Source organism: Scyliorhinus torazame, chromosome 10 (genome assembly GCF_047496885.1).
Source record: "Scyliorhinus torazame isolate Kashiwa2021f chromosome 10, sScyTor2.1, whole genome shotgun sequence".
In the NCBI taxonomy this organism is placed as follows: domain Eukaryota; kingdom Metazoa; phylum Chordata; class Chondrichthyes; order Carcharhiniformes; family Scyliorhinidae; genus Scyliorhinus; species Scyliorhinus torazame.
Genome location: NC_092716.1, coordinates 145,175,012 through 145,195,161, shown reverse-complemented (window position 1 = coordinate 145,195,161; position 20,150 = coordinate 145,175,012). Strand labels below are relative to the sequence as shown.

At 46.9% G+C, this 20,150-nt stretch overlaps 1 protein-coding gene across 1 annotated transcript in view; it reads left to right on the top strand.

Moving 5' to 3' along the window:
• The first annotated feature begins 489 nt into the window (after positions 1-489).
• LOC140430266 (low choriolytic enzyme-like) overlaps positions 490-20,150 on the top strand; it is a 183,240-nt gene continuing 163,579 nt past the window's right edge. Inside the window, exons 1-3 of the mRNA XM_072517691.1 lie at positions 490-552; positions 7,247-7,392; positions 7,708-7,886. Coding sequence (XP_072373792.1) covers positions 490-552; positions 7,247-7,392; positions 7,708-7,886 — 388 coding nt within the window. The remainder of the gene's footprint in view (positions 553-7,246; positions 7,393-7,707; positions 7,887-20,150) is intronic.

Here is a 20,150-nt window from a genome sequence, read left to right as displayed (position 1 = left end):
TTATAAGTGACATTTGAATTATCTTTGGTTGCTTAATTGGAGTTAGTACCAGGTATAGATAGTAAGTTTAGGTTTTTCCTTTTGTTTAAGAAATGTTTAACTTATAATTGTAATGCTATTTTATTTGATGTTAATGTGGTTAAATCTGTGTTTAAATTAAAGTTTGTTTTAACATAAAATATACCTATTGGTCAGAGTCATCACTCCTGGGGTGAAGTATCTTTTCCTCATAGTTTTACAGATTTAATGCAATTGTTTGGGATTCTTGTCTGGTATCCAAACAAATTTTGGGGTCTGGTCCAATGTCCTAATACCGCCCATTGCCGGGATCATTTGGTCCCGCTGAAAGTCAATGGACTTTTGGCTGGGCAACCAAATATTCCATGGTGGTTCCTGCCATGATGGATCTTGAAAGTCCCAGCCTCTGCTTCTGTGCTACTTTAAAAATAGGACAATGGGATTACCTTTGCACTGCGGTTTACTCTTAAAATGGACCTGGAGTTCAGACTGCCCAACAATCTTTCTCAAGGGTTAGACCTTCTTTCACTTGCAGTATGTCTAAGAGTATATCCTGTGCTACTCTTCTAACAATTCTATCTCTGATATGTTCAGATTATAGATTTCTACACTTATAGCCCTCAAACATCCTGCACAGATCATTAATGAATGGATTGACAGGTTCTTCTGGGTGCTAGATATGATTGCTAAATTAAGCTCTTCAGAACATTTGTTACTCCTTAGTTAAAATCAATATTGAATGATTTTAGTACTTCAAATTAGCTGTTTATTTGTTGATTTCTTGCTTAACAATAATATCTTATTGCCTGTTTTTTGGTTTTGTGAGGCCCCCGCTGCAACGACTTTTGTGCTCAGTCCTGAAAACATTCGAAACAATGGCTGTTTGGTTGGACTATCTTCATATTTTTCAATTTTATCACTATACTTTAGCATCATGAAAACATTGAATCTTGGCCTTTGCTGATCCTTTAATCTTAATTTTCTAAATTGTTCCTCAGTCCTACTTTCTGATTGAAAGACTTTCTGACCAGTAGATTACTTAAAAGTTTCTCAGGACTTGTTTGATCCTAAAAGTTTTAATGCACCCCTGCTAGACTTGATGCACCCTGATAATTGAAGCTGGACGTCCAAGAGACCCTATGGAATCTTCTGCTGCAGTGAGCCATTTTATGATTCTGCCTTCAGCTTCCAAGCCTTTCTTTGGAGCTTTATCCTGCTGATTTTCCTATGCGGGCCAGCTTCACTAGCTTTTGTTCAGGTCAGAATGTTTTTTCTCATTCTCTTTTAGTCTTGAGGATTTTAGCTTCTCCCTGCATTTTTTTACAAGGATTTTGGTGTTCCCATTCACTGCTGCCATATTGTAGGCTGATGGATACCATTTTGGCTCCATAGTCTCAAGTAGGTTAATTGTAGGTACTTATTAACTACACATTTACAGTCAATGGTTCACACTAGGAGCTTTCTCCATGCTTGTTTGTGTACAAGGCTCTGCCGAACCCTAGACTGACCCTAGGTGTGGGTCACGCATTCTCTTACATCACTGTTTGAAATCCAGACCCACATTAACCCAATATGTGCCAGACTTTAATACTACAGCAATCAATGATCACTGATTAGGAGTTACTGATTCATATTCCTGTCCAAAGTCAACACACCTTTGTGGTAGTCAGTATTAGAGGTATTACGGTACTATGTAATGCCGGAAGACCATTATGTTACTCTGTTCTCTATGGTTAAGCCTATCTGCTGGCTCCGCCCAGCAAGGCGGGGTATAAGAGCCCGTGTCGCCCCAGCAGCTGCCTTCTGTACCTGCGCTGTTGGGGGAAACATCTAGTGTAATAACGCCTTCAATTGTCTCCAATCTCGCTTCTGGAGTTATTGATCGCGCATCAATTTATTACACTAGATTTTAAAGAATGGAGCTCCGAATCAAGCCAGAGTGTCTGCAACTCAGCCCCCATGCGGCAAACTCAGCAGCAACCTTCAAGCACTGGCTGGCGTGCTTGAACGGATATCTTGGGATGGCCGAAAACACACCCACGGAAGACCAGAAACTACAAATTCTGCACTCGAGGGTGAGCCCAGAGATGTGCACCCTCATCGAGGATGCGGGCAACTTCGAGGCCGCAATGGATCTGCTGAAAGGACATTATATTCACCCTGTAAACCAGGTCTACACCCGACATCTACTAGCGACGAGGCGCCAAATCCCCAGGGAATCGCTGGAGGAATTCTTCCATGCGCTCCTGGTGTTGGGGAGAAACCAGGTGCCCGCAAGTTTCGGCAAGCAACCACACAGAACGTTTGATCCGGGACGCTATCGTTGCAGGTATGCTGTCCTCCCAAATCCGCTAGCGATTGCTGGAGAAAGAGACACTAGGCCTCAAGGAGGCACGGGCCCTTGCCAGCTCCCTGGATGTGGTCTCCCGAAATGCCCACGCTTACGTCCCCTTGGGCAGCGTGGAACCACCCCGCGGCCGACCCCGATGCACCTCCCATTCCCCCCCCCCCCCCCCCCCCCCACCCACACGCTGGTACTGCGAGACTGCCGGGGGACCCCGCTGCTATTTTTGCTGGCAAGCCAAGCACCCCCGACAGCGCTGTCCGGCCCGCTCATCCTTATCATAGAATCATAGAATTTACAGTGCAGAAGGAGGCTATTCGGCCCATCGAGTCTGCACCGGCTCTTGGAAAGAGCACCCTACCCAAGGCCAACACCGCCACCCTATCCCCATAACCCAGTAACCCCAATCAACACTAAGGGCAATTTTGGACACTAAGGGCAATTTATCATGGCCAATCCACCTAACCTGCACATCTTTGGACTGTGGGAGGAAACCGGAGCACCCGGAGGAAACCCACGCACACACTGGGAGGATGTGCAGACTCCGCACAGACAGTGACCCAAGCCAGAATCGAACCTGGGACCCTGGAGCTGTGAAGCAATTGTGCTATCCACAAGGCCACCGTGCTGCCCTTATGCAAAGGATGCGGCAGAAAGGGCCACTTCATGGCGGTATGGCCAGTCCCGGGCGGTCGCTGCGGTCCCAGGAGGCGAATACGGACCGCCACCACAACCCTCTCCACGGGCCCCGTGCGGCCAGCAGGCACCGCAATCTTTCTCCTCCAGGGCCACGTGTGGCCTCCGGGCGCTGCCATCTTGTCTCTCGGACACCACGTGTGATGGATGGGCGTCGCCATCTTGTACACCCCCAGCCATGTGCGACCAGTGGGCGCCACCATCTTGGCTGGACTCTCAGGACCCCAATTCGGATGACCACACACCGCCCGAAGAGAACATCCAACTGCTGCCACGACTAGCCTCGGTGACCCTGGACCAGTCGCGGCCCCGAACACTCTCCACTGCAACGACAACGGTGCTCATCAATGGGCTTGAGATGTCCTGTCTGATCGACTCTGGGAGCATGGAGAGCTTCATACACCCCGACACGGTAAGGCGCTGTTCTCTCCCCGTTCACCCTGTTAACCAAAAACTCTCCCTGGCCTCCACGGTCTCATTCAGTAGAAATCAAGGGGTTTTGCATAGCGAATCTCACGGTCCAGGGAAGGGAGTTTAAAAACCACCGGCTCTACATCCTTCCCCACCTCTGCGCTGCCACACTCCTAGGGTTAGATTTTCAGTGCAACCTCCCAAGCCTAACTTTCAAATTCGGCGGCCCTATAACCCCCCTCACTGTCTGTGGCCTCGCGACCCTCAAGGTCAATCCGCCTTCCCTGTTTGCGAACCTCACCCCGGATTGCAAACCCGTCGCCACCAGGAGCAGACGGTACAGTGCCCAGGACCGGACCTTTATTAAGTCGGAGGTCCAGCAATTACTGAGGGAAGGTTTCATTGAGACTAGCAACAACCCCTGGAGAGCTCAAGTAGTGGTTGTAAAGACCGGGAGAAGCATAGGATGGTCATAGACTCTCGCCAGACCATCAACAGATATACACAGCTTGGCGCGTACCCTCTCCCTGGCATATCCAACCTGGTCAACAGGATCGTGCAATACAAGATCTTTTCCATGGTGGATCTCAAGTCCGCCTACCACCAGCTCCCCATCCACCCTAGCGACTGCAAATACACTGCTTTCGAAGCAGACGGGCGGCATCTACCACTTCCTAAGGGTTCCCTTCAGTGTCACTAATGGAGTCTCGGTCTTCCAACGAGAGACGGACCGAATGGTTGACCGGTACGGTTTGCGGGCCACATTCCCGTACCATCTACGGCCACGACCAGCAGGACCACGACACCAATCTCTTAAAATTCCTCCATACCGCAAAAACCCTTAACCTCACATATAACAAGGATAAATGCGTGTTCAGCACCGACCGCCTAGCCATCCTCGGCTATGTAGTGCATAATGGAGTTATAGGCCCAGACCCTGAACGCATGCGCCCTCTTATGGAGTTCCCCCTCCCTCACTGCTCCAAGGCCCTGAAACGCTGCCTACGGTTTTTCTCTTATTATGCCCTGTGGGTCCCCAACTATGAGGACAAGGCCCGCCCGCTGATCCAATCCACGGTTTTTCCCCTGTCGACAGAGGCCCGCCAGGCCTTCAGCCGCATCAAAGCAGACATTGCAAAGGCCACGATGCACGCCATCGAAGGGTCCCTCCCCTTCCAGGTCGAGAGCAACGCGTCCGACGTAGCTCTGGCGGCCACCCTCAACCAAGCGGGCAGACTCGTGGCCTTCTTCCCACGCACCCTCCACGCGTCAGAAATCTGCCATTCCTCAGTTGAAAAGGAGGCCCAGGCCATAGTAGAAGCTGTGCGGCATTGGAGGCATTACCTGGCTGGCAGGAGATTCACTCTCCTCACTGACCAACGGTTGGTTGCTTTCATGTTCGATAATGCAAATAAAAAAACGACAAGATCTTATGGTGGAGGATCAAACTCTCCACCTACAACTATGAGATCTTGTATCGTCCCGGGAAGCTAAACAAGCCTCCTGATGCCCTAACCCGCGGCACATGTGCCAACGCACAAGTGGACCGCCTCCAAGCCCTCCACGAGGACCTCTGCCACCCGAGGGTCACGCGATTATTCCATTTCATCAAGACCCGTAACCTGCCCTACCCCATCGAGGAGGTCAGGACAGCCACCAGGAACTGCCAAATCCGCGCGGAGTGCAAGCCACACTTTTACAAGCCAGAGAAAGCGCACCTGATAAAGGCTTCCCGTCCCTTTGAACGCTTCAGTATGGACTTCAAAGGCCCCCTCCCCTCCACCGACCGCAACACGTACTTCCTGAACGTGATTGACGAGTACACCCGGTTCCCATTCGCCATCCCCTGCCCCGACATGACCGCAGCCACCAACATAAAACCCCTCCACAGTATCTTTTTGCTGTTCGGTTTCCCCGCCTACATACACAGTGATAGGGGGTCCCCCTCTATGAGCGACGAACTGCGTCAATTCCTGCTCAGCAAGGGCATTGCCTCGAGCAGGCCGACCAGTTACAACCCCTGGGAAAACGGACAGGTAGAGAGGGAGAAAGGAACGGTCTGGAAGACCGTCCCACTGGCCCCACGGTCCAGGAATCTCCCAGTCTCCCGCTGGCAGGAGGTCCTCCCGGATGCCCTCCGCTCCATCCGGTCACTGCTGTGTACCATGACCAACCAAACAGCTCACGAACGTCTCCATGGCTTCCCTAGGAAGTCCTCCTCTGGGACCTCGCTCCCGACCTGGCTGGCAGCTCCTGGACCCATCCTGCTCCGCAAACACGTACGGGCGCGCAAATCGGATCCATTGGTCAAGAGGGTCCATCTCCTCTACACTAACCCTCAGTACGCCCACGTGGCGTACCCCGACGGCCGACAGGATACGGTCTCCCTACGGGACCTGGTGCCCGCTGGATCCCCACACACACCCCCACCACCAGTCCCACCCTCCCTCCCACCGGCGTACCCCACAGCCGCTGCCCCCTTCCCAGGTGGATCGGTTCTACCACCGGTACCGTCGAGGGGTGATGAAGCAGCTGCCGAAGAAGCCGAAACCACGCTCCCGGAGCCACAGACGCCCGAGCCGCCGCCTGCATCACCAACAAAGCTACGACGATCGCAGAGGACGACCAGGGCCCCCGATCGACTAATTGCTTCATTCTGAAATGTAAATAAATTTTGTAAATAATTGCGATGTGACGAGGCGAAACACTGTACGGAGGAATACCAGGTACCTTCATACCTTAACTTCTGTCACTCTGTAATGCGAGGCCACCAACCCCGCCAGAGCCACCACCCCCGCCGGACTTTTAACGGGGGGGGTGAATGTGGCAGTCAGTATTAGAGGTATTACGGTACTCTGTAATTCCAGAAGACCATTGGTGTAGCAGATACTCTGTTCTCATTGGTTAAGCCTGTCTGCTGGCTCCACCAGCAAGGCGGGGTATAAGAGCCCGTGTCGCCCCAGCAGCTGCCTTCTGTATCTGCGCTGCTGGGGGAAACATCTAGTGTAATAAAGCCTTCAGTTGTCTCCAATCTCGCTTCTGGAGTTATTGATCGAGAATCAACCTTTTGTTGGCCTGTTAAATTATTCGTCCCACCTGCTATGCTTCCCTGGTGGACAGGACCAGAAAATTGAGGCCAACTGCAGATGCAGTGCAACATGAATGACAAACCATGAAATCAAGGAAGAAATGGTTACTCACAACAATTTAAACAAAATTATTTTTTGCAGTTGACTGTTTTGATTTTTTTAAAATCCAGTAATACTCATGTAGTTGTTTGGTAGTACAGAAATTGAGTGTTCTGAGAAAAGAGATGCATCAAAGCTGTTCATCATGCGCTGTACTGGAAACTTCACAAGAATACCAGTATAAAGTTAAAACAATATTTAATACTGCAGGAGAAGAGAATGCTGATTGGTTGGAAAATGTACTCTGATTAGTAGAGACATTGTCATGGAGAATGCCCCAGTTGACAAAAAGACCATCTTCATTGCAGGCAGAAAGAACATTTTCATATAGTGCGCCTGTTTCAACCGAACATTGTAAGTGACAGCCATCCACTGAACCATTTCCTCGGGCAATGTCTTGACCAATCAGGGTCAAGCTGCCTGGTTTAATTTTCAAACATTGTTTGGCAGTTATCTGCAGGTCACCATTAACTCTTGCATTCTCTATGACAACTCCTCAACCAATTAGAATCCACTTGTCAACCCTCAATATTATCTTCTCATATCGTATAAATTATTGTTTTTGCCTTATTCTTGTGTTCTTGCGAAGTGTCCCGATGGGTGCAAGAAGCAAAGCTTGTACATGTCTCTTTTCTTCAGCAATAATACTTCAGAGTTAGAGTTGCTATTATATGGGAAATCTCACTGTGGGAAAATATCTCTCTGGAACAACCTAAGAATTTTCTTAAGAATTTGGTAATTCAAAGCATGTTACTTTCTCTGCTGCATATTTTCCATTATGAATGAGATTACTTGCAATATTTTCCTGGAACAAATTTTATTCTTTCAATTCATGATTTTGCAAGAAAATAGAATGCTATAATTTGACCTCTGCCAAACTGACTTGACATGGAATATAGTATGCTTTTTATTTTGAAGGCATAGGCCAAAGTTAGCCTCAGATTTCCATTGTTTTGGCCAATTGATAAACTCCCTGGTGTGTAATCTCAAGAAAATCTTAAAACCCTGAGTGAATCGATAAAATTGTATTTTTATATTTCATATTTTTAGCATTTGGAACTTCTTTCTTATCTTAGAGGAAAACAACAAAAAGGAAATTGTGTATGGAGATATTGCAATTGGAAGTTCCAAAAATGCCATGAAATGTTTAGTTAGCCCAAAATCCTGCTTGTGGCCTCGTTCAAGCGATGGGATTATTTATATACCATATACCATGGAACAAACCTTCAGTAAGCTGAACTACCTTTCTTAATATTTTCTTCTGATGAAAGAATACATGTGTAATCTTGTAATAATATTGCGATAAAATATATTACCAGTCACATATAAATTTAAATTTATTCTTTATTCACAAGGCTTATTTAATGCATGAATTAGCACGTCAAGAGTCATTTTTAATTCTTACACATTAATCTGGTAACTCTATTGCTATAACGTATGTAGTTGTACAGAGAACTAATAAATATGTTTTGGACTACTGATTTAATTACGTTGAACTTTGCATACTATTTCAGTGATGCATTATTCTGAATTTAGAGTTTCTTGATTACCAAATTAATCCAAGTAGATGAATTTATTTCTGAACTTGATTTAAGGGCAAAATAGAGTCAAACTTTTACTTGATTGAGAATTGCTTTTATTTATGCCATTGTACATGTTGAATGTGTTATGATATGTGGCTTGCTCTGTCTATGCCTTAGAATCAGCATGGTAGCACAAGTGATTAGCACTTGTGGCTTCACAGCGCCAGGGTCCCAGGTTCGATTCCCTGCTGGGTCACTGTCTGTGCGGAGTCTGCACGTTCTCCCCGTCTCTGCATGGGTTTCCTCCGGGTGCTCCGGTTTCCTCCCACAGTCCAAATACATGCAGGTTAGGTGGATTGGCCATGATAAATTGCCCTTCGTGACTATTGCGTTACGGGAATAGTGCTTAAGTGGGTCGGTGCAGACTCGATGGGCCGAATGGCCTCCTTCTGCACTGTATATTCTATGTTCAATCCCAGAGAATAGTGCATGAGTGACAAAAATTGCTGAAGAACTGTTTGTTTTTGTCACTGGCCTCAACAAATGAATATAAATTAACGGGCATAATTGTCATTTATCAAATTATTATCTCATTGAATTTCCATAATTCTTGTCCTCACGAGGCTACTCATGGTGCGGGATTCTCCGTTTGCAAACAACAAAATCGTGAAAAACGATTGGGCGTAGAATAACAAAGAACAAACAAAGAACAAAGAAATGTACAGCACAGGAACAGGCCCTTCGGCCCTCCAAGCCCGTGCCGACCATACTGCCCGACTAAACTACAATCTTCTACACTTCCTGGGTCCGTATCCTTCTATTCCCATCCTATTCATATATTTGTCAAGATGCCCCTTAAATGTCCCTATCGTCCCTGCTTCCACTACCTCCTCCGGTAGCGAGTGCCAGGCACCCACTACCCTCTGCGTAAAAAAACTTGCCTCGTACATCTACTCTAAACCTTGCCCCTCTCACCTTAAACCTATGCCCCCTAGTAATTGACCCCTCTACCCTGGGGAAAAGCCTCTGACTATCCACTCTGTCTATGCCCCTCATAATTTTGTATACCTCTATCAGGTCGCCCCTCAACCTCCTTCGTTCCAGTGAGAACAAACCGAGTTTATTCAATCGCTCCTCATAGCTTATGCCCTCCATACCAGGCAACATTCTGGTAAATCTCTTCTGCACCCTCTCTAAAGCCTCCACATCCTTCTGGTAGTGTGGCGACCAGAATTGAACACTATACTCCAAGTGTGGCCTAACTAAGGTTCTATACAGCTGCAACATGACTTGCCAATTCTTATACTCAATGCCCCGGCCAATGAAGGCAAGCATGCCGTATGCCTTCTTGACTACCTTCTCCACCTGTGTTGCCCCTTTCAATGACCTGTGGACCTGTACTCCTAGATCTCTTTGACTTTCAATACTCTTGAGGGTTCTACCATTCACTGTATATTCCCTACCTGCATTAGCCCTTCCAAAATGCATTACCTCACATTTGTCCGGATTAAACTCCATCTGCCATCTCTCCGCCCAAGTCTCCAAACAATCTAAATCCTGCTGTATCCTCTGACAGTCCTCATCGCTATCCGCAATTCCACCAACCTTTGTGTCGTCTGCAAACTTACTAATCAGACCAGTTACATTTTCCTCCAAATCATTTATATATACTACAAACAGCAAAGGTCCCAACACTGATCCCTGTGGAACACCACTGGTCACAGCCCTCCAATTAGAAAAGCATCCCTCCATTGCTACCCTCTGCCTTCTATGGCCTAGCCAGTTCTGTATCCACCTTGCCAGTTCACCCCTGATCCCGTGTGACTTCACCTTTTGTACTAGTCTACCATGAGGGACCTTGTCAAAGGCCTTACTGAAGTCCAGATAGACAACATCTACTGCCCTACCTGCATCAATCATCTTAGTGACCTCCTCGAAAAACTCTATCAAGTTAGTGAGACACGACCTCCCCTTCACAAAACCGTGCTGCCTCTCACTAATGCGTCCATTTGCTTCCAAATGGGAGTAGATCCTGTCTCGAAGAATTCTCTCCAGTAATTTCCCTACCACTGAAGTAAGGCTCACCGGCCTGTAGTTCCCGGGATTATCCTTGCTACCCTTCTTAAACAGAGGAACAACATTGGCTATTCTCCAGTCCTCCGGGACATCCCCTGAAGACAGCGAGGATCCAAAGATTTCTGTCAAGGCCTCAGCAATTTCCTCTCCAGCCTCTTTCAGTATTCTGGGGTAGATCCCATCAGGCCCTGGGGACTTATCTACCTTAATATTTTTTAAGACACCCAACACCTCGTCTTTTTGGATCACAATGTAACCCAGACTATCTACACCCCCTTCTCCAGACTCAACATCTACCAATTCCTTCTCTTTGGTGAATACTGATGCAAAGTATTCATTTAGTACCTCGCCCATTTCCTCTGGCTCCGCACATAGATTCCCTTGCCTATCCTTCAGTGGGCCAACCCTTTCCCTGGCTACCCTCTTGCTTTTTATGTACGTGTAAAAAGCCTTGGGATTTTCCTTAACCCTATTTGCCAATGACTTTTCATGACCCCTTCTAGCCCTCCTGACTCCTTGCTTAAGTTCCTTCCTACTTTCCTTATATGCCACACAGGCTTCGTCTGTTCCCAGCCTTTTAGCCCTGACAAATGCCTCCTTTTTCTTTTTGACGAGGCCTACAATATCACTCGTCATCCAAGGTTCCCGAAAATTGCCGTACTTATCTTTCTTCCTCACAGGAACATGCCTGTCCTGTATTCCTTTCAACTGACACTTGAAAGCCTCCCACATGTCAGATGTTGATTTGCCCTCAAACATCCGCCCCCAATCTATGTTCTTCAGTTCTCGCCTAATATTGTTATAATTAGCCTTCCCCCAATTTAGCACATTCATCCTCGGACCACTCTTATCCTTGTCCACCAGTACTTTAAAACTTACTGAATTGTGGTCACTGTTACCAAAATGCTCCCCTACTGAAACATCTACCACCTGGCCGGGCTCATTCCCCAATACCAGGTCCAGTACCGCCCCTTCCCTAGTTGGACTGTTTACATATTGTTTTAAGAAGCCCTCCTGGATGCTCCTTACAAACTCCGCCCCGTCTAAGCCCCTGGCACTAAGTGAGTCCCAGTCAATATTGGGGAAGTTGAAGTCTCTCATCACCACAACCCTGTTGTTTTTACTCTTTTCCAAAATCTGTCTACCTATCTGCTCCTCTATCTCCCGCTGGCTGTTGGGAGGCCTGTAGTATACCCCCAACATTGTGACTGCACCCTTCTTATTCCTGATCTCTACCCATATAGCCTCACTGCCCTCTGAGGTGTCCTCTCGCAGTATAGCTGTGATATTCTCCCGAACAAGTAGCGCAACTCCGCCTCCCCTTTTACATCCCCCTCTATCCCGCCTGAAACATCTAAATCCTGGAACGTTTAGCTGCCAATCCTGCCCTTCCCTCAACCAGGTCTCTGTAATGGCAACAACATCATAGTTCCAAGTAGTAATCCAAGCTCTAAGTTCATCTGCCTTACCCGTAATGCTCCTTGCATTAAAACATATGCACTTCAGGCCACCAGACCCGCTGTGTTCAGCAACTTCTCCCCGTCTGCTCTGCCTCAGAGCCACACTGTCCCTATTCCCGAGTTCTCCCTCAATGCTCTCACCTTCTGACCTATTGCTCCCATGCCCACCCCCCTGCCATACTAGTTTAAACCCTCCCGTGTGACACTAGCAAACCTCGCGGCCAGGATATTTATGCCTCTCCGGTTTAGATGCAACCCGTCCATCTTATACAGGTCACACCTGCCCCGGAAGAGGTCCCAGTGGTCCAGATAACGGAAACCCTCCCTCCTACACCAGCTGTTTAGCCACGTGTTTGTCTGCTCTATCTTCCTATTTCTAGCCTCACTGGCACGTGGCACAGGGAGTTATCCCGAGATTACAAACCTCGAGGTCCTGTCTTTTAACTTTCTGCCTAGCTCCCTGAACTCCTGCTGCAGGACCTCATGCCCCTTCCTGCCGATGTCGTTAGTACCAATATGTACAACGACCTCTGCCTGTTTGCCCTCCCCCTTCAGGATTCCCTCTACCCGTTCAGAGACATCCTGGACCCTGGCACCAGGGAGGCAACATACCATCCTGGAGTCTCTTTCACGTCCACAGAAGCGCCTATCTGTGCCCCTGACTATAGAGTCCCCTATTACTATTACTCTTCTGCGCTTTGACCCTCCCTTCTGAACATCAGAGCCAGCCGTGGTGCCACTGCTCTGGCTGCTGCTGTTTTCCCCTGATAGGCTATCCCCCCCGACAGTATCCAAAGGGGTATATCTGTTCGAGAGGGGGACAACCACAGGGGATTCCTGCACTGACTGCCTGCCCTTTCTGGTGGTCACCCATTTCTCTGCCTGCACCTTGGGTGTGACCACATTTACATAACTGCGATCTATGACGCTTTCCGCCACCTGCATGCTCCTAAGTGCATCCAATTGCTGCTCCAACCGAACCATGCGGTCTGTGAGGAGCTGCAGTTGGGTACACTTTCTGCAGATGAAGCCATCCGGGACGCTGGAAGCCTCCCAGACCTGCCACATCTCACAGTCAGAGCACAGCACCCCTCTAACTGACATTGTGTCACTTAATTAAAATTTGTCTTTTTTTTTTTAAATACTTTTTTTTTTAAATTGCAAAGTTACTGTCAACTATCTGTTTCCTAGCACTAGATTTCTATTAGAAATGCGATAGTAAACTATAATACTCTCCGATCTCTGGCTTAGATATCCTCTAAATTATAATTAAATTATTATGTTTAATTAGTTCCCAAATACTCAAATTTTTTTTTTTTATAAATTTAGGTTAGAATCCCAACCAGCCACTCAGGTCACAGCTTTTCTGTGATGTCACTTCAGTTTCCCCCCGACACACAATTTGAAAAAAGGTATAAAAGTAAAAAATCACTTACTTACCTTCTGAGTGTCTGAGATGTTCTCAGGTTTTCTCGCTGACAGAGACTGCTCCTCCACCTCCGATCCTTGACCTGCACAATGCTAATAATATAATATGGCACTTACCTTACACCAATGGGTCTTATTATTAGGTTAGAGGAGGAGGGCGGGTGGGAGACACTACACGTGTAGTGTCTCGGGTTTCCTCTCCACCAGAATTTATTGGTTGGGGGGGTGGGGGGGCGGGGGGGGACTTGCCAGAGGTCGAACTTCCGGTTCCCGCCTTATATAGATTCCGATGCCAAAATCGCGGCGGGTGACGATTTGACGACAAATTGCGATATCCGTCACTTCAACAGCGGCGTCAATGCATACGGGAATGCACGTACAGTAAACACCATTGGCCTATGATTAGCGGGCCCGACCCGATATTCTCCAGGGCCGCCGCGATTCTCCTCCTCTGATGGGCCGAATTCCTGATGGCGCGGTTCACTAGTGCTTTTAAAAATTGTAAAACGGCGTGGTGGCTGATGAGGGAGAGAGAGAGGGGATAGGACACAAAGAGGAGGGGGGGGGGGAACAAGTGGGGGCAGAGTCCCCAGTGCCAACCGGAGCCACCATGTAGACCGATGGACGTCGTTGGGCACGGGGGTACCCACTATGCTAACATATCGGTCTTTCACCACCTGCAGACAACGGATATTGGAATTCAACCAGCAATGATGGCCTTCCTGCTGGTCACCGCAGCCCTGAGGGATGCCCATCGGTTATACGAGTGGGCACTGCTTGAGGAGGATAAAGCTGTGGCAAGCACAGCATGGCAGTGGAGCGTGCCGCAGAGGAACAGGTGGCAGCCGCCCAGGTTGGAGACCCAGTCACCCAACAGGCTGATGAGGAGGAGATGCCAACGATGCGCTGCATGAGGCCTCGTGTGCACCGGCAATGCCTGTCATTCGGGGAGCTGCTGGACCCGGCATGCCACCAAAGACTCTGGCTGAGCAGAGAAGCAGTGTGACATATCTGCCGGATGATGGCACACGTGGCAGCCCGGGGGTATGGGGGAGGACACTCGCTCCCGGTGGCTATCAAGCTGACGGTCGCCCTGAACATTTACGCCCTGGAGTCCTTCCAGGCGCCGAGTGGGGACCTGTCCCGGATCTCGCAGACCTCGGTGCACAGGTGCATTCGGGGCCGTCACGGAGGCCCTATATGCCCAGGTGGTTCAATACATCCTCTTCAATGTGAACAGAGCCCACCAGGATGCCCAGGCAGCGGGGTTCACGGCCATCGCCGTGAAGCCCAGGGTCCAGGGGGTAATCAGTGGGATCCATGTCCCCCGACAAACATCTGCAGATGACAGGCAGCTCTGCACAAACCGAAAGGGGTTCCACTCAATGAGTTGTTATGGGCCAGAGTTTAGAGAACCCCAAAGTGTATCATGGAGTTCGCCTGACCCACAACCTTTAATAGATTGTGGTATGGGGAGCACACAGCCCACTCCACAGGTGTGGTACAGCAGAAAAGGACAAGTATTTTTTAAAACAAAACAATGTTTATTCGATGAACGCAAGTTAACCTTTTTTAAAACAAACAGTGAACATCTAAACATCCATTAATTCAAATACAACCCCAAAGACAACAACTCTAAGGACAGCCCTGTAAGCTGTCCTTTTAACATCCCAAAAACTTAACAAACCTTCAAACAGTAGCACATTAGGTTTACATTCAATACTGAGACCTTTTACAACTCTGGGTTCACAAAATGATCCATAGATAGTCTTTGGATGACACAGATCAACCGTACAACTCACTGAAAAACACAGACACACCCAAGCTTTTTCTCAAACTGAAACTAAAAAGCAGAAGTAGAGCTCAGCTCCACCCACACTCTGACATAACTCCAGTAATATGAGCAGCTCCATTTCTTAAAGGTACATTTCTTAAACACCCATTTCTTAAAGGTACTCTCACATGACATCTCCCTCCAAGAAACAAAAATGAATCATCAACTACAAGATAGTTTCATTTTTCACCTTTGCACTATCCTTTAAGAAATGCACACAGTAAATTTACTTTATCATTTCAAAAAACAACACAGGCAAACAGGCATACATAATAATATCGTCCTTTTGTTTTTCATTCTTCTTCCTCCATTTGAAATCCTTCCTGATTGACAGTCTCTTTGAACAAGAAGGTCTCTGCACGATCCGTCCATTTCTCTGCTCCTCGGCATTTCCCTTTAAAGTCAGATACTTTAGCTCAATCTGATCACAGAGTCCCTTGTAATCCTCCAACACATGCGCATTGGTTATCACAGGTTTCAGGCAGTCAAATGCCTGTCGAAAGTCCGCTGTCCATTGAATCTCGACATTTCTTAAGCAAGTCCATCCGTGGAGCAATCACGCTACAAATCTTTTGCACAAATGTTTGTTCAAATCCACTCATGCCAAGAACTCGCATTATTTCCCTTTGTCTTGAGGGTATCGAAAACTCCTCAAGGAAAGTGACTTGGGCTTTTCCAAATTCACTTTTGGCTAGGATTATCACCAAACCCGCCTCCTGAAGTCGATCGAATAACTCCATCAGATGTTTCAACTGTTCTTTCCATGTCAGGCTGAAAATTATCAGATCGTCGATGTATACCGCACAATTGGGTAATCCTAAAACAACTTTGATAGTTAACCGGTGAAATGTGGTATACCAAATGGCATAACTTTAAATTGGTATATATCATCTGGAGTCACAAAAGCTGAAATCTCCTTCGCCCTTTCGGATAAAGGTACCTGCCAGTAACCTTTAAGTAAATCCAATTTGGAAATAAAAGCGGACTGTCCCACTTTCTGAATGCAATCCTCCAAACGTGGGATAGGATAAGAGTCCGTTCTTGTAACTGCATTAACTGGGGCAGCACGGTAGCCTTGTGGATAGCACAATTGCTTCACAAGTCCAGGGTCCCAGGTTCGATTCCAGCTTGGGTCACTGTCTGTGCGGAGTCTGCACATCCTCCCCGTGTGTGCGTGGGTTTCCTCCGGGTGCTCCGGTTTCCTCCCACAGTCCAAAGATGTGCAGGTTAGGTGGATTGGCCATGATAAATTGCCCTTAGTGTCCAAAATTGCCCTTAGTGTTGGGTGGGGTTGCTGGGTTATGGGGATAGGGTGGCGGTGTTGACCTTGGGTAGGGTGCTCTTTCCAAGAGCCGGTGCAGACTCGATGGGCCGAATGGCCTCCTTCTGCACTGTAAATTCTATGAAATTAACCTCTCTATAGTCCACACACAACCGTTGGGTACCGTCTGGTTTTGGTACCATCACTATGGGTGAGCTCCATTGGCTGCAACCCACTTCAATTATGCCATTTTTAAGCCTACTCTCAATCTCTTTGTTAACCTGTGCCAATTTTAAAGGGTTAAGTCTGTATGGATGTCGTTTGATCAGAACAGCGTTTCCTACATCTACATCATGTATAGCCATTTTAGTACTTCCCAATTTATCTCCACAAACTTGCCCATGTGATATCAATAACTCTTTCAGGTCAGTTCGTTTTTCCTCTGGAAGGTAACTCAACAAATTATCCCAATTTTTCAGAACATCCTCATTTTCCAATTTAATTTGAGGTATGTCAAATTGACAGTCATCTGGATTTGGTTCGTCACTTTGAGTTAGAATCATTAAAACCTCCTCCTCAATCATTTTAGCTGTAATATTACGTACTGGAATGGCCTCTGGAAACTAGTAGACACATCCATTATAGTTAAAAGATATTGATTCCCACTTTTTGTTTTAGGAAGCGGTCCTACGCACTCAATTCGGACCCTTGTAAAAGGTTCCTCAAATACTGGAATGGGTATTAAGGGCGCTGGTTTTATCACTGCTTGATGTTTCCCTATCACTTGACATGTGTGACATGATTGACAAAATGTAACTACATCTATATGTAATCCAGGCCAATAAAAATGTTTCTGGATTTTAGCTTGAGTTTTCCTCATTCCCAAATGACCTCCCACTGGTACCTCATGTACAACTCGCAACACTTCCTTTCGATACCCTTCTGGCAATACCACTTGATGAACTTCTGCCTATTTTTCATCTGCCTGCATATGTACAGGTCTCCATTTTCTCATCAAGACATCACTTTTACAGTAATAACACTCTGGTATACACTCAGATTCCTCTTCTGTGTATGCTTTCTGATACATCCGTTTTATTTCTACATCTTTCTGTTGTAACTCCGCCAATTTTCCTGAAATAAAAATATCCACCTCATCCTCCACCTATTCTTGTTCTTTTTCAACCACCTGATCAAAAATCATTTCTGATAATTGCAGTTCAAATTCATCTTCACTCTTTGATTCCTCCTCTTGTCTTAACCTGTGACTTTGTGACCTTGTTACTACACTATCCGGAGAAATCCCAGGATACTAGTCCTTTAACACTTCAGTTGTCTGATTTTCCACTAGCTTATCAACCACAGTAGGCATCACTCCCACTTGCGATCCAGCTATATCATTACCCAAGATTAACTGTATTCCTGGACAAGATAGTTTCTCTATTACTCCAACTACCACTTCACCATTCTTCACTGGACTTTCCAACCTTACCTTATATAATGGAACGCTACTCCTCTCACCCTGAATTCCACATATTACCACCTTTTCTGGCAACATTCTTCCCAAACTACATAACTCCTCATCTCTTACCATTAAAGATTGATTAGCTCCCGTATCTCTTAAAATTGTGACTTCTTTACCTGTTCTTCCTGATACACATGAGTAAACTTTACCCACACAAGTAAATTCTTTGAAGAGATCTGGCACCTTCTTATCAATCACCTTTTGATCAGGCTGTACAATCTTTTGCACCTCCTTCGCTTCATTTGGGCTTTCCTTTACCACTTTAACAAACCCAACTGTCTTATCCTGTTTTACCACATCAGCCTTCCCAGTGCTTTTATTCAACCACCAACACTGCGACTTTACATGGCCTAGTTTATTACAGTGAAAACATTTGAAACTTTTCATTTCTTTTCCAGCCTCCTGGATTTCTTTTTTAATCTGAGGTACAGTATCCTTATTATCTCCCATCAGATCACCTTTACCTTTCCCTCTTGAGTATTTCTCATGTCCCCAGTTTCTATCCCTCACAGGCTGAAACTGATGTCGGAAATCAAGCTTCGATTTATGAACTAATTCATAATAGAGCATAGAACATAGAACGATACAGCGCAGTACAGGCCCTTCGGCCCACGATGTTGCACCGCAACAAAAGCCATCTAACCTACACTATGCCATTATCATCCATATGCTTATCCAATAAACTTTTAAATGCCCTCAATGTTGGTGAGTTCACTACTGTTGCAGGTAGGGCATTCCACGGCCTCACCACTCGTTGCGTAAAGAACCTACCTCTGACCCCTGTCCTATATCTATTACCCCTCAGTTTAAAGCTATGTCCCCTCGTGCCAGCCACTTCCATCCGCAGGAGAAGGCTCTCACTGTGCACCCTATCTAACCCCCTGATCATTTTGTATGCCTCTATTAAGTCTCCTCTTAACCTTCTTCTCTCCAACGAAAACAACCTCAAGTCCATCAGCCTTTCCTCATAAGATTTTCCCTCCATACCAGGCAACATCCTGGTAAATCTCCTCTGCACCCGCTCCAAAGCCTCCACGTCCTTCCTATAATGCGGTGACCAGAACTGTACGCAATACTCCAAATGCGGCCGTACCAGAGTTTTGTACAGCTGCAACATGACCTCATGACTCCGGAACTCAATCCCTCTACCAATAAAGGCCAACACTCCATAGGCCTTCTTCACAACCCAATCAACCTGGGTGGCAACTTTCAGGGATCTATGTACATGGACACCTAGATCCCTCTGCTCATCCACACTTCCAAGAACTTTACCATTAGCCAAATATTCCGCATTCCTGTTATTCCTTCCAAAGTGAATCATCTCACACTTCTCTACATTAAACTCCATTTGCCACCTCTCAGCCCAGCTCTGCAGCTTATCTATGTCCCTCTGTAACCTGCTACATCCTTCCACACTGTCGACAACACCACCGACTTTAGTGTCGTCTGCAAATTTACTCACCCACCCTTCTGCGCCCTCCTCTAGGTCATTGATAAAAATGACAAACAGCAACAGCCCCAGAACAGATCCTTGTGGTACGCCACTTGTAACTGAACTCCATTCTGAACATTTCCCATCAACCACCACCCTCTGTCTTCTTTCAGCTAGCCAATTTCTGATCCACATCTCTAAATCACCCTCAATCCCCAGCCTCCGTATTTTCTGCAATAGCCTACCGTGGGGAACCTTATCAAATGCTTTCTGAAATCCATATACACCACATCAACTGCTCTACCCTCGTCTACCTGTTCAGTCACCTTCTCAAAGAACTCGATAAGGTTTGTGAGGCATGACCTACCCTTCACAAAGCCATGCTGACTATCCCTGATCATAGTATTCCTATCTAGATGATTATAAATCTTGTCTCTTATAATCCCCTCCAAGACTTTACCCACTACAGTCGTGAGGCTCACCGGTCTATAGTTGCCGGGGTTGTCTCTACTCCCCTTTTTGAACAAAGGGACCACATTTGCTATCCTCCAGTCCTCTGGCACTATTCCTGTAGCCAATGATGACAAAAAAATCAAAGCCAAATGCCCAGCAATCTCTTCCCTGGCCTCCCAGAGAATCCTAGGATAAATCCCATCAGGCCCCGGGGACTTATCTATTTTCAGCCTGTCCAGAATTGCCAACACCTCTTCCCTACGTACCTCAATGCCATCTATTCTAATAGCCTGGGTCTCAGCATTCTCCTCCACAACATTATCTTTTTCCTGAGTGAACACTGACGATAAATATTCATTTAGTATCTCGCCTATCTCTTCAGACTCCACACACAACTTCCCATCCCTGTCCTTGACTGGCCCTACTCTTACCCTAGTCATTCGCTTATTCCTGACATACCTATAGAAGGATTTTGGGTTTTCCTTGATCCTACCTGCCAAA